The sequence below is a fragment of the Loa loa genome (genome assembly GCF_000183805.2).
Source record: "Loa loa unplaced genomic scaffold supercont3.5, whole genome shotgun sequence".
In the NCBI taxonomy this organism is placed as follows: Eukaryota; Metazoa; Nematoda; class Chromadorea; order Rhabditida; family Onchocercidae; genus Loa; species Loa loa.
In genome coordinates, this window is record NW_018108185.1 from 850,562 (window position 1) to 862,432 (window position 11,871).

The following is an 11,871-nucleotide window of genomic DNA, read 5'->3' on the forward strand; positions in this document are numbered from 1 at the left end:
ATAAAAAGAAATTTGAATAAACAAAAAATCATCTGTTTTATCATTGTATAAAACTTTTGTGTTTTCAGGATTTCAAACTCTAGCAGAAGCATCAAATTTTTGCAAGTTTTATATAGATAGATCGATTAGTTGTTTAGTTATTTGTCAATTAATTAATTGCCTAATTTTTTTTTTTAATTTTGCTTATTTATTTATTCGTTCAATTATCCATTCATTTTTCAGATTTATGTCACAATGTCTGATTTATTTTTTCTTATTTCTTTTAAAACGTTTTATTTTCTTCTTTTTTTTCTATCTTCTAAGAGTATATATACTTTAAATAAATTGTTCCTTTTAGTTTTAATTTTTTTTCCTTTACTTTTAGAATCATTAGGGAGTATGGAATATGTTGTCTGCAACTTGTCAAAGTTTCCTACTTGAGGAAATGGAAGCTTCCCGTTGTTTTAATTTAACTCTTTCCTGTTAATGGGAATATTTGATGTGAGATTCAAAAGGCTTTCATTTTTGTTGTGGTCTGCTATCTTTAATATTGTTGATCGGTTGTTGGTAATGGTCAGACATCGACTGCCTCCTTTCCGTCCATTCCATACGGATTCAACTCAGTGCCACCTGATGCTTTGCTGATGATAATGATGGTTCAGTGTGTTCTCCCGTTCTTTTCAAAACCTTCTCTCCCACTTGGCTTTAAAGAGATTTCGGCTCCTCCCAACTAATTTGCATAATATTCCGTTTCTTTCATTTTAGATCTATCAATCGAATCATCTGAAAGAACAATTCTATTGTAGGAATCAATCTGATTTTGTAATGATCATGTGTGTTTGCAGAGTTTTTTTCTTTGAGAATGAAATGAGAAATATCTTTTTCAAAAAAAAAAGAGAAAAAGAATTTGTTGGTGTTTTTTGATCAGTTCAGTAACTTCTTTTAAAATTGTCCAAAAATCCTTACTTATTTACCCTTATGGGAATCGTAAGGTACATATCTGATGAATGGAACTGTCATTTATACTGACCAAAGTAGCTTTGGTAAGTGACATATGAGCTGGGGAAAATGATTGTTTGTATTAAATCAAATGTGAATGGATTATTCATCTTTTGTTCGTGTCACTTGTCATCTCAGCAGGAGAGCATCATTTAAAATTCAAGAATAGGCGGGACTGTTCACGAACAACTGCTCGGTCTTCTAATTAGCTTCAAGCATAAATAGTAATTGCCTTGAGGAGATGTGTAACAGTTATCGTCTATCTTGCAAAGCTTAATGAAATACCTTGCAGTCATCTTTTGCTGCTTATCCTGCTCGTGATTTGCTGTAGCGGGAGGTGGAGACGTCATCAATTGATGGCGCTGGTGCATTTTTCCTTTTGAAGAAGTGGTATTTTGACAGGAAGTTCGGATTGGTTAAGCATTTCAAGTCAGAGCCACGAAAAAGTGAAACTTTACATGATGGGATTTCATTTTTTCAAACTGTCAAAACAGTTTAAGACGGGCATAATGCGACAGCGAGTATATTATCTTAATATTGAACAGGAAAACAACATTTTCACCCCAAACTTTATTCAGTTATTTATCTGATAATGTCAGAAGGCCTAGTACTTTCCTCGGATCAATCATCTGCAAACGAAAGGGTTTATCATTCTTAAAGAAGTAGTTTACACAGTTTCTTTCATTAGAATGGATGCTTAATTAAGGTGCGTACAGACTTTAGCAGCAAATCGTCGAGACACAGATTCTCTGTTTTAGGTTCTGTCCTTCTTCATCTCTTGCGATACCTAATATCTTCTCCCTGTTGCTTGTTGCTCTTACACGTCAGTGACAATTTTTTGTTAATGGATTTGGATCATTCATCTGTGATGCCTGTCGGCTGCGTCTTTTGAAATCATGGAGAATGTTAATTATGTAAATTGCACGCAGTACCATAGATAGTGCTGCGACGGAAACCAGTTTTCCAATTCCATATGTGGATGTTTTCCGGTCATTAAAATTGATACTGAGACTGAATGTGAGGATGATGAATAAAGAAGAATCCTCAACTGTAATCTCACCTGCTTGCTGTCCTAATGAACAAAATAAAGAACAGTGACCGATAAAAAAAGTGATTTTGGAATCCGAGGATGAAAGCCATAAAGATTCTTTCTGATATGAGCGCTACTTCACATTCGGCAATAGAAAAGTGGCACTCATCACTTGCTTCCACTATTTCTCCTGAGGTTCTTCCAAATATAGTCAAGAAGATCGAGCTTGTCACATCATGGAGAAAACAGGTGCTTCCAACTTTTCTCCCGTATGTATTGCTCAAGGTGACACAGATTTCAATGTTGGTAAAAGGTTTTAGACAGTACAGTGGAGGTATGAGATCGGGAGGAGCGGAAGATTAAAAGTGATGGAAGATGCACGACCAGCTGCTGTTGAGGAAGATGAAAATGTCAGAGAGCATGTCCCCTCCCTGTGAAGGATATGTAATCCTCCTTTGTCCCCACTCTGCTATATCTCCCTTATCCAATCGATTGATAGTTATCAGTCCCCCATCCTTGTAATATTGATACTTGCATTCGAAATTTGAGATTTAACGCTTATGAAATCTGAGGAGATTGAAGTGGTAAATGAGATAGATGGCACTGCGTCTTCTTATCATCGCTATCATTTAGCCGTTATTCCACCAGAGTGTCATTCCATCTTTGCAATACTGTGAAGTCAATTTACTCCAACAGTGTTTCATATTGTGGAACCGCGTGTTACTCCTTCAATGATTATATCACTTTTGATTATATCACTAATCAAGTCAAACAGATTCGAAGTCGATTCGATCGAGTTAGAGCACGTCTTGACGACCCGTTTTTTTGCACTCTTATTCAAATGGCTCTATGAAATGCTTAAGCAACCATTGTTCTTCCGTTGAATTCTTCCATCTATCAATAATCACCAGCATACATTCCCTTCCCTCTGTTTCACTTTCTATTAATGGGAGATGTGAAGGTAAGGTGACATGGTGTATTTATCCAGTCTATAATTTATTTGATATACTTAGAAGATTCGCGAATTTTCAAGTAGTATTCCATTTCCGGTCAACAAGAACACATTTGATAGATATCCATATCGCATTACTGTTTAAGGGTTTCACATCCCACCGATAGTTCATTTATTCTTGTTTTCAAGTTCTTTATCAATTTTATCGTTTTTTTTTTTTGAAAATAAGGAGTTTTTGTATCAAGCGGGCTTTCATTGTCTATGAAAAGTCTCCTCAATAAAGAGGCTTAGTGGATGTAAAATTAGGGAGATACTTGAAGAGTTTCTCTTTCCTTGACTGTTCCTGTCAAGGATCTATCAATAATCACCAGGATAACCTAAATTCTTCATTACACTGTATAAGTTGTCCAGTCTTTTTAAGAATGTTTTGAATTCAAAATTCAGAATCCAGTTTTGCTGTATTAAGCTATTTTCCTGTATATTTGATTATTCTATCCGGGATGTAAAAAGTTCGAATTTCAAAATTAGTTATTTTACAGATAGTGCGGAAAATGACCTATTAGTCAGAATAGAGGAAAACAGTCAAAACAACAACGACGACATAGCAACGACAATTGCTGTTTTAAATATGAGTAAGAAACGTGAAGTATTCATCATCGACGATGGACCTACTCATCTCGTCACGAACAAGGTTACAATAACCGTATGAAATTTAATGAAGGTCTCGCAGTTCTTAAAATTTGACGAGTTTGGTAATTCAAACGCTACGAACAGCAGATTTATATTATGCAAAATAGATTTCATATAGTGAGGAGCTCCGTTTAGTCATTCATTGTGATAAGCTTTGACTTCAAGAAGGAGAAATGGCTTGATCATGGAAAAACTAGGAAAAAGTAATGCCTTATTCAAGATCTTTTACAGTTTCCTGATCAGGCGGTACCGACAACAGTGATGAGTAAATTTGTTTCAGTAGAGTGTACGAGTAGTCCAATTGTCGACGTACTAGCTTCAGCAGCTATAAGTGTAAGGATTATTCTCACAGGTTTTAGATGGAGAATTACTAATCTGTTACTTTTAATCAAAGCTGAGTATAGATGAGAGTAGTGCTTGAGATAAAAACCTCCGTATAGTAGACTTATGCTTTATTAAAATCTTTGCTGAGGTCATTTTTTGCTTATGAAAACAAAATTGATGTATGAGAACAAATTTGTGCTGCGAATTAATCATCGGCGGGTCGAAATGGCTGTCGGTGAACAACAAGACTACTGGAAGAGCTATGTTTAATTTTTCCAACCGTTATGTAAAAAACTTTTTGACTAATTCGACGTTAACTTCCTGGAAGAGAATGGCTTTAAACATTTTAATAATTTAGTTTGGATATTTTACTGAGAACGAGAGCTGAGATAAACTGAAAAAGAGAGGCTGTTTTTAGATTTTAATTCCTTTGTTGTTTTCTGATTTGTTTTGTTTTTTCTCTTTTTATGATTGGTTTTTGGTGAGCTTTAAGGCTGTATTCGTTAGTTAATCATTTCATTTAGATTTGTATCGGAGAGATGAAGCCAGATTCGGCGTTTAGCTTTGATTATTATTTCAGCATCCTAAACCACCATCAAACTTTAAAGTGGGCATCGATCGTATGAAGAAATCTATAGCAGTACAGTGTGACAGACGCACAAACTTATCGAAAGATAAAAGAAAAAACAGATTCGCTGAAGTAAACTGATGCTAATTGACTTATTTTTAAAAATTTTAAGAAATGGAATTTTCTCCTGTCTATATGTACATGCAAGCAGTAATGACGGTTAAATTAGACAAACTAAGAAAATAAGTGGTCTTTCGTTTGTGAAGTAGTTGAAAAAGAGAAGAAAAAGATTAGAAGTAAAAATTGGAGTCATTCAGGAACTTTGTATTCTTTGTTTTCTGTTAAAATTGATGGGGAAATAGCGCATTTCAAGTTTAAATGTAATTCATTACTTTTACAGTCACCAAGTGACGAAGAAAAAAAACAAGATGGCGCAAAAAGTGGAAGTGAAAAAGGGATCACGCTGCTGGAGCAAATTATTCGCACACATCCCATTTGGTATTTGCAGCATATTGGACGTTCCGCTGCCACCCATTTGCTTCGCCCAATGAAGGAAGGGGTATTGCAGTTCCCAGCCATTTTCTAAATTCGAACAAGAAAATCATTTTTCATAAATGAATCATGTAATGTGTTGCGTTGCGTTTAGAGTGCCTAATTCCGCATTCGTCGCTTTCTTTATATCTACGAATTTTATCTAGCATGTAAATTTCAAAGGGGGGGGGGGGAGGAGGGGTGGGATTTCCACATTCCTAACATTAATCATTCATGGCAATTATTATCACTTCATTGTACATTCATTTATTTTGTAGAATTCAAACATGCTATTTCCTTGATAATTTGTAGGCCTTTATTGTACGGTCATCGTCAAAACCTAATGCAATGGCCTTAAGTATTCGTTCACCTCCTGGCTTAGCATCTGATATTGACCATTACCTCATCGAGTCAGCCGGTCCGGATAGAAGCGTACGTGTAGAATCGTCGCCTTATTATTTTAAATCACTTCCTTTATTAATTGAACATTACTGTTTGAACGGGTAAGTTTAAATTTTTAGATAGATTCATTCATCTTGATTCATCTTGATTCAAGTCTTTTTCGAAAATTCGGAAAATATTTGCTAAAATGTTTTGTAGTTCGAGATGCATTTTTAACTTCTATTATTTGTTTTCATAAAATTGTATACTTTTAAAGATATGCCCCAAATTTATCGGTGATTAGGAACAGTGAGATTGTACTACACTCCAGCCAAATTCTTTCTTGACATTTTGAACATATATATTTTATAAATCGATGGACTAAATGGACATTCATTACTCATGATTCTGTGCCATCTAACCTCGTACGAGCATTGTCAAAGTTAGAAGTAGTTACCAATGGAATTAATGTTAAATACTTGACGAAGTCAGTGGAATTAATATTAGATGTTTGATGAAGGAATGAAATTTAAATAGAATGTCCATTCAAAAATTAGGAATATTACACAGCATTATGCACTAATATATTTAAAGCGGAAAAGTTGTGGAAATTTTTAGTAAAGAAGACAACCGGTGCCAGTATTTAACTTCATTATTCTCGTATATTACTTCTTATAAAATCTTATAAACCTCGAAAGCTCATCGTTGCTTGTTATAATTAAACTTAAAATATGAAATGAAATTTGGAAATAACAAGAAGAAACTTGAATGCATAAAGGAATTTGTTTCCTGTGATTCTTTTGATTTACAGTGAAGAACTTCAAACGAATCTTGTCTTACCGATTGCAGTTACACGCTGTTGTACGAGCATGCAATTACAGAGTCTGGCACTGATGGGTCAAGGTTAGTGGAATACTTCACATTACTTCGTTTCTTGTATTTTTGCAGTCATCCTTCATTGTCCTTTATTCCAATAATTTTCTGCATGATATACTTTTTGTATTCCTAGTGATTAATTAGGTTTCCTTATAACTATTCTCTCTTTGAAGTATTGGAAAATCTGAATTTCCCGCCATCAAATTCTGGATGACAAAACAACTAAAAGCTAGTGGAAATGAAATCTGAAAACTATTTTTTGCTGTGAAGTTTCTTTTTCTGGCAGGCTTATGACTGATCACTACTAATAAAACCCTTTCTGTCTCCATGATGAATTCATCTTCCGGTCGATTACCGCCATCGTTCTTGCTTTTTGTCAATTTGAGTCGTTTAGCGCAGCGCAATAAAATAAAGCGATAATGCATTAGGTAAATGCATCGAGTTAGTGGGTTTAGGGTTTTAATTTAGAGGTTTGTGATCTCGCTGATATTTAAAAGTTATTAAAATTGTCTGCTAGTTTTGACATCAGATAAATTTATATCGGAAATAAGTCATGTTGGGTCTAAATAAACATTTTGGATCCTATCTCAAAATATTGTTTGGTGCATTTATTCCAACTTCACAAATCAGAAATTCTCATTTTTGCGGTTTTCAATTTTATGTATCATTTTCTGTGCTCAGCCTTTTACCGTTAAGCCTGTTATAAACAATCACCGATTGCATACCTGGCCCTACCAGCAGCAACTACTGTAAAGTGAAAGGCATCTGTATATATATGTGTATGCATATTGACTATTACTGGAACAGTGAAAGCACTTATTGGTGACCTTTGTCCTTTTTTAGGCTTCCGTCTATCATTCATATGGAAAAAAGAAACTATCCTTTAATTATTGTTTTCCCATTATATAGATATTCTATTCATCTTTTTCCTGCCCTTTTTTTTGTCCAGCTACCCTGATTTTGAAGCCTGTTCGAATGAATAGTCGCTCAAAATGGGATGGCTATGAAAAAATAAGCTATGTCATAAATTAGCGTTAAATTCAGCAATATTAAAATTAATAAAATGTCAGGGTCGGATCTTTCCATCAGTGATTGAGATTAAATGTTTTGTAAAACATCGGACAGATATTAATTATGCAATGTACTTGGCATAAAGTTATGTAGTTATAGACCATTGAAAATAATAAACCAATGAGCATTATGATTAATGTTTGGTAAGGATAGTTTCTGTGCAGAATATATCCGTTAAAACATGTGTGAAAAATCTGGTTTCAAAATTCAAACCGTAAATTTTTTGTTCTCAAACTTATGCTTCATATTCCAATCATCTTTACCTAGAATAGTAACTCATCGTGGATTCTGGTCTTGTATCTATTATATCACTTATCATTACTTTTTTGTGAGTTAATATTTGTTTTAAATAATGTTCTCAACCAGTGGTCTGCGAGAACTGAAATATATGATTGGCGAAGGTAATGACTGGATGAGTAGAAAACGGTGGGAGGGGGCCCTTTTCCTATGTTTTTTTAATGTTTTACTTTGATTCGTTTGTCAGCGATGGAGCTTTATTCGGGTTGTAATATTGTACTGTAAGTACGGGGTTCCCTCTATTTTTTTTCAAGTTAGCAGAATTTGTCATTTTTGAACCTTGTGGTTCTTGCTACAAATGAGAAAGCCAAAGTGGTCCTTCGTCAAGAAAAGGTTGGAAACCGGTTTAAAATGTTAATTTATTTGGATTGAAAAATACTAGTTATATTTTTATTTTTTCAATAAAATGATTTGGACGAGTAATTTTTTGTTTCGGTGACCAGATATTACATGCAAAGAAAATCTCCTCAGAAACTAATTCCTCTCTGTGTACTTCGCACAGAGAGGTACAGCTAGTATATACTGTTAGCTTATAGGGTTTGTTTTCACTGCAGTCTATTTTTGCGTCCAAAAATTTCCGAAAGTTCATTTCTTCTACTTTGGATTATAACTTATCCCTTAGTTCATTGTTATAGTTTTCAAAATCAATTATTTAGGAAAAAATGTTCCAAACATCGGACATTTTTTTCACTAGTAACATTAGAATATGGAAGTATACTTTATATTTATTCAAGTGTTTTTCATTATTATTGTCTAGTGCAATCATCTGGAGATTTCTAAGTTGAAATCTTCTAATATTTCACATGTAAAAATTGAATACTTATTGAAATGACGTACTTGTAAATATGTTTGTGGTCAATAATAGGTAAAGAAATCGGGTTGTGTTAAAGTAAAACTTCGTCTTTGAACTGTCAAAAAGATATGAACTTTTTTAAAAGTAATTATAAGATTGTTGAGGAAATTTGCCGTTTGCAAAAGAAATTTTAGAAGATTTCTTCAAATTAAAATATAGAATGGTAATCTTCGAAAATGAAAAATTTGATTGGTAATGATAATTATTACTTGTACTACGCCTTTTTTCTACTGCATACTTTCTTTGACCTCTGTTTTACTGACCTGAACTATTATATCCATAATGTTTTCCTTTTTTATGTCTATTATTGAATTATTATTCAACACTCTCCTTACTGGTAACCTAGATCCTTTCCTTATTTACATCTTAATGAAGAACCGGAAGATTTGCTTCGTCAGTTCGTCTGGTCACTGTCAACATTACCTTTGGCATTATTAGTATTATGATCATTCTGAAGATGGCTTAATAAAATTTCAAGCATACCAAAGTGGAGCGACTTTCGTAAATGATTTTTACAGACCTTGAGAACTTGGCTGAGGATTTTGTTTAATACTTCGTGTTTAAGTGATCTAGTAAAGTTTAGTTTTTTTTATCTAGTAAAGTTCGAGAAAAAAGCTTCCTCCTATTTTTTGGGAAATATTTAAGACCTCTCCTTTCTTTTTTAATAACTGGAGTAAATCCCGATTATGATGAATTAGGTTTCCATTTTATATTGATGGAGACGCGGAAATTGATGGGAGGATCTATTTTTGTTGTAACTGATAAAATTTTTTATCTTCTTGCGGGCTCGAATAGGAATGGGAAGCTTGATCTTTTGAAATTTTAACTTCACTGCTGGTATTGATATGTTTAAGTATACTCGTACTACTTTGCGTTTACTTTGTGTTCTGATTTGTTATTAGTTTATTGTGCTTATAGTGAACAGAAATTCGAATAGTTTCCATTCTATTCCCGAAAGTATTTCATACATGTTTGTCACTACTACTGCGGTCATTTTTTTTAACCTGAAGGATTTTTTTTTTGTATTCATTGAATTTGTAGTGTGGGCATTTTGAAAACGGTGTTTTACTTTGTATATGTTCTCTTGTTATTGAAAGAAATAGGTGTTATTCAGATATTTTCAAACAAAGAATATATAATTTCGGCTTTCCCTAACAAACAATGGATTGTTGACTTTACTAAACAGGTGACATTGTCAAAAAGTATCAAATTATCTCTCCAGTTTTTCAAAAGTTTCTATAGAGTAAAGTTCCTAATATGGACATGGGGATAAATTATAGTTCGTCAAATTCATTGAATATAAATAGCTATAAACTTTTTTTTAGTTTGATTGAATTCTTGCTCTTGCAAAGTTGCAGTTTCTCAATATTTAGTTAGAAAATTACGGAAAGATGTACTGTGTGCCTGAATCTTCCATATAAATTAAAAACATCGGATTACATCTGTATTAGAATATTTTCCAACAAATTGACCCATTTCAGTACTTCACTTGGATTGACTGCATTATTCACCATCTATTTGTTGCTATTTAAATCTGAAATTCCTTTTCTAAACTGCGAAAATTGAAAAAAATTTTAATCTTTTTTGAAAATTGCGAAAATACAATTTTAGTACTGATCACAATTGTAGAATTAAGCATCCTTGAATATTGACAGTAGTTGTTCATTTTAGGTTTTAAATCCATTACACATTACACATTATGAAGGTGTGGAGAAAGCAGTATCAAGCAGGAGGTAGTTGAACACCGTTAATCCATTACTACTGGATTCGAAGCTTCCATTACCTTGTACTATTCACGTTAATTTTGGATTCAAAATTCTTATATCGCTTCAGTTAGAAGAACTGGAGATAAAAGAAAAAACAAATCGCTCAAATTAGCCACCTGAAATGAATCCAGTGATAAAGTAAGTTAAAATTTCTTGTAGGAGGAAGTGTTCTGCGTTCCAGACAGTAGTTTTATTTACTCTAGAAAAAGTAATTGTGTCGGTTTTGAATTGGTGACCTTAGCCTTGACCCCCACGTTTTTGCTGCTTCTTTTACCTCTTTTTCTTTTTCAAATTCACTTCTTTCAATGTCGTAACTTTCAGTGTTGTGAACAAACGCTGACAAATATTCCACTCTCAGTTCTGCCCGAAGTAAACCCACTTCCACATTATATCGTTTTTATAATTTTTTCTTTCGAACCTTCCCATAAGTATCCTTCACTATCACCCACTATGCGCTATTATAAGACTCTTAAATCGGATTTTATGTTGAATTAAGCAGCTTAGCATAGATAATTAAGTGGTGGTGATGAAAATATAAGATAAACTCTGGAAACTGCTATTAACCACTGATCCAATCTATTATAACTTCTTTTGGCTCTCTGATAAAGCCAACTTGGTCTGAAATGTTTTTATTTTTCAAAGACCGAGTGAACTTCTTTTTCCATTTCATAAATATAGGTAAATGAGAAATCTGATAAAATTCTCTGCATAACTTTTACTTGATTAGCATTGATTCTTTAAGTTCTTACTATAAGCGCTACTCAAAAATGTCACTTTTGGAATTATTTTACCGAAAAACAAAAAAAAAATAAGTGAATTGAGTTCTTTCTTTTTGGATAGGAATCAATTTTCTGCTTAAATATTAGTGGACAAACAGTATGTAAGAAAATGGAACAGTGAAAGTAAGTATGGATAGTATTATGAGGAAAGATGTTTTAAAACTTAATTAAAGGTTGTTTGTCACTTTTTGTTTTTTACTTCTGATATTGTATCATGTAAAGGAGGTATTAGTTAAAACAAAAGCTTTCGAATGTCATATCCATTCATTGCTTGTATTTTGATCCGCAAATTAAAACTGTCTATTGAATAAGTATCCTATATCCTTCATTATGATATGTTGTGAACACAGTTTTTTTGTGAAAAGTATTGTATAAAGTGAAATTACATGTGACGAGGTCGAACTATGAGTATATATCACCATCGCTTTATGCTGTAATGTGCATCAGTTCATTTTTATTTTTTTTTTTGTGCATTCTTCTGCTGAAATACCATGAAATTGTTGGGGGAAATTTTTTGCGACATTCCTTTTCAAAAGTGATGCTCAATACAATATTCTAACAGGCAGGTCAGAAATTGCTTTTCTGGCTTATTCTTCCTTTATCGTTTCCTCAAATTTCTTGTAGAATATTTATAAAAAGAACATTAAAAGTAATCTGTTATGAGTAAGGAAATATTGGATTTTTTCTTTTAGCAACAGACTCACCTAATTGTGGCATAATTTATACTAGTTTTGTTATATATATATATATATATATATAATAAATTAACTTTCTA

The 11,871-nt window shown here is 33.0% G+C and overlaps 2 protein-coding genes across 2 annotated transcripts; both read left to right on the plus strand.

Annotated features, from left to right (window-relative positions):
• Positions 1–2,107: 2,107 nt before the first annotated feature.
• Positions 2,108–2,445, plus strand: LOAG_08746 (hypothetical protein; the record flags this gene model as incomplete). Its single annotated transcript, XM_003144278.1, has 2 exons — positions 2,108–2,257; positions 2,329–2,445. The coding sequence occupies 2 exons, from the start codon at positions 2,108–2,110 to the stop codon at positions 2,443–2,445; spliced, it is 267 nt and encodes an 88-aa protein (XP_003144326.1).
• A 1,143-nt stretch (positions 2,446–3,588) lies between these two features.
• LOAG_08748 (SH2 domain-containing protein) lies at positions 3,589–6,362 on the plus strand (the record flags this gene model as incomplete). Its single annotated transcript, XM_003144279.1, has 6 exons — positions 3,589–3,651; positions 3,882–3,983; positions 4,555–4,674; positions 4,943–5,101; positions 5,386–5,576; positions 6,266–6,362. The coding sequence occupies 6 exons, from the start codon at positions 3,589–3,591 to the stop codon at positions 6,360–6,362; spliced, it is 732 nt and encodes a 243-aa protein (XP_003144327.1).
• Positions 6,363–11,871: the final 5,509 nt, after the last annotated feature.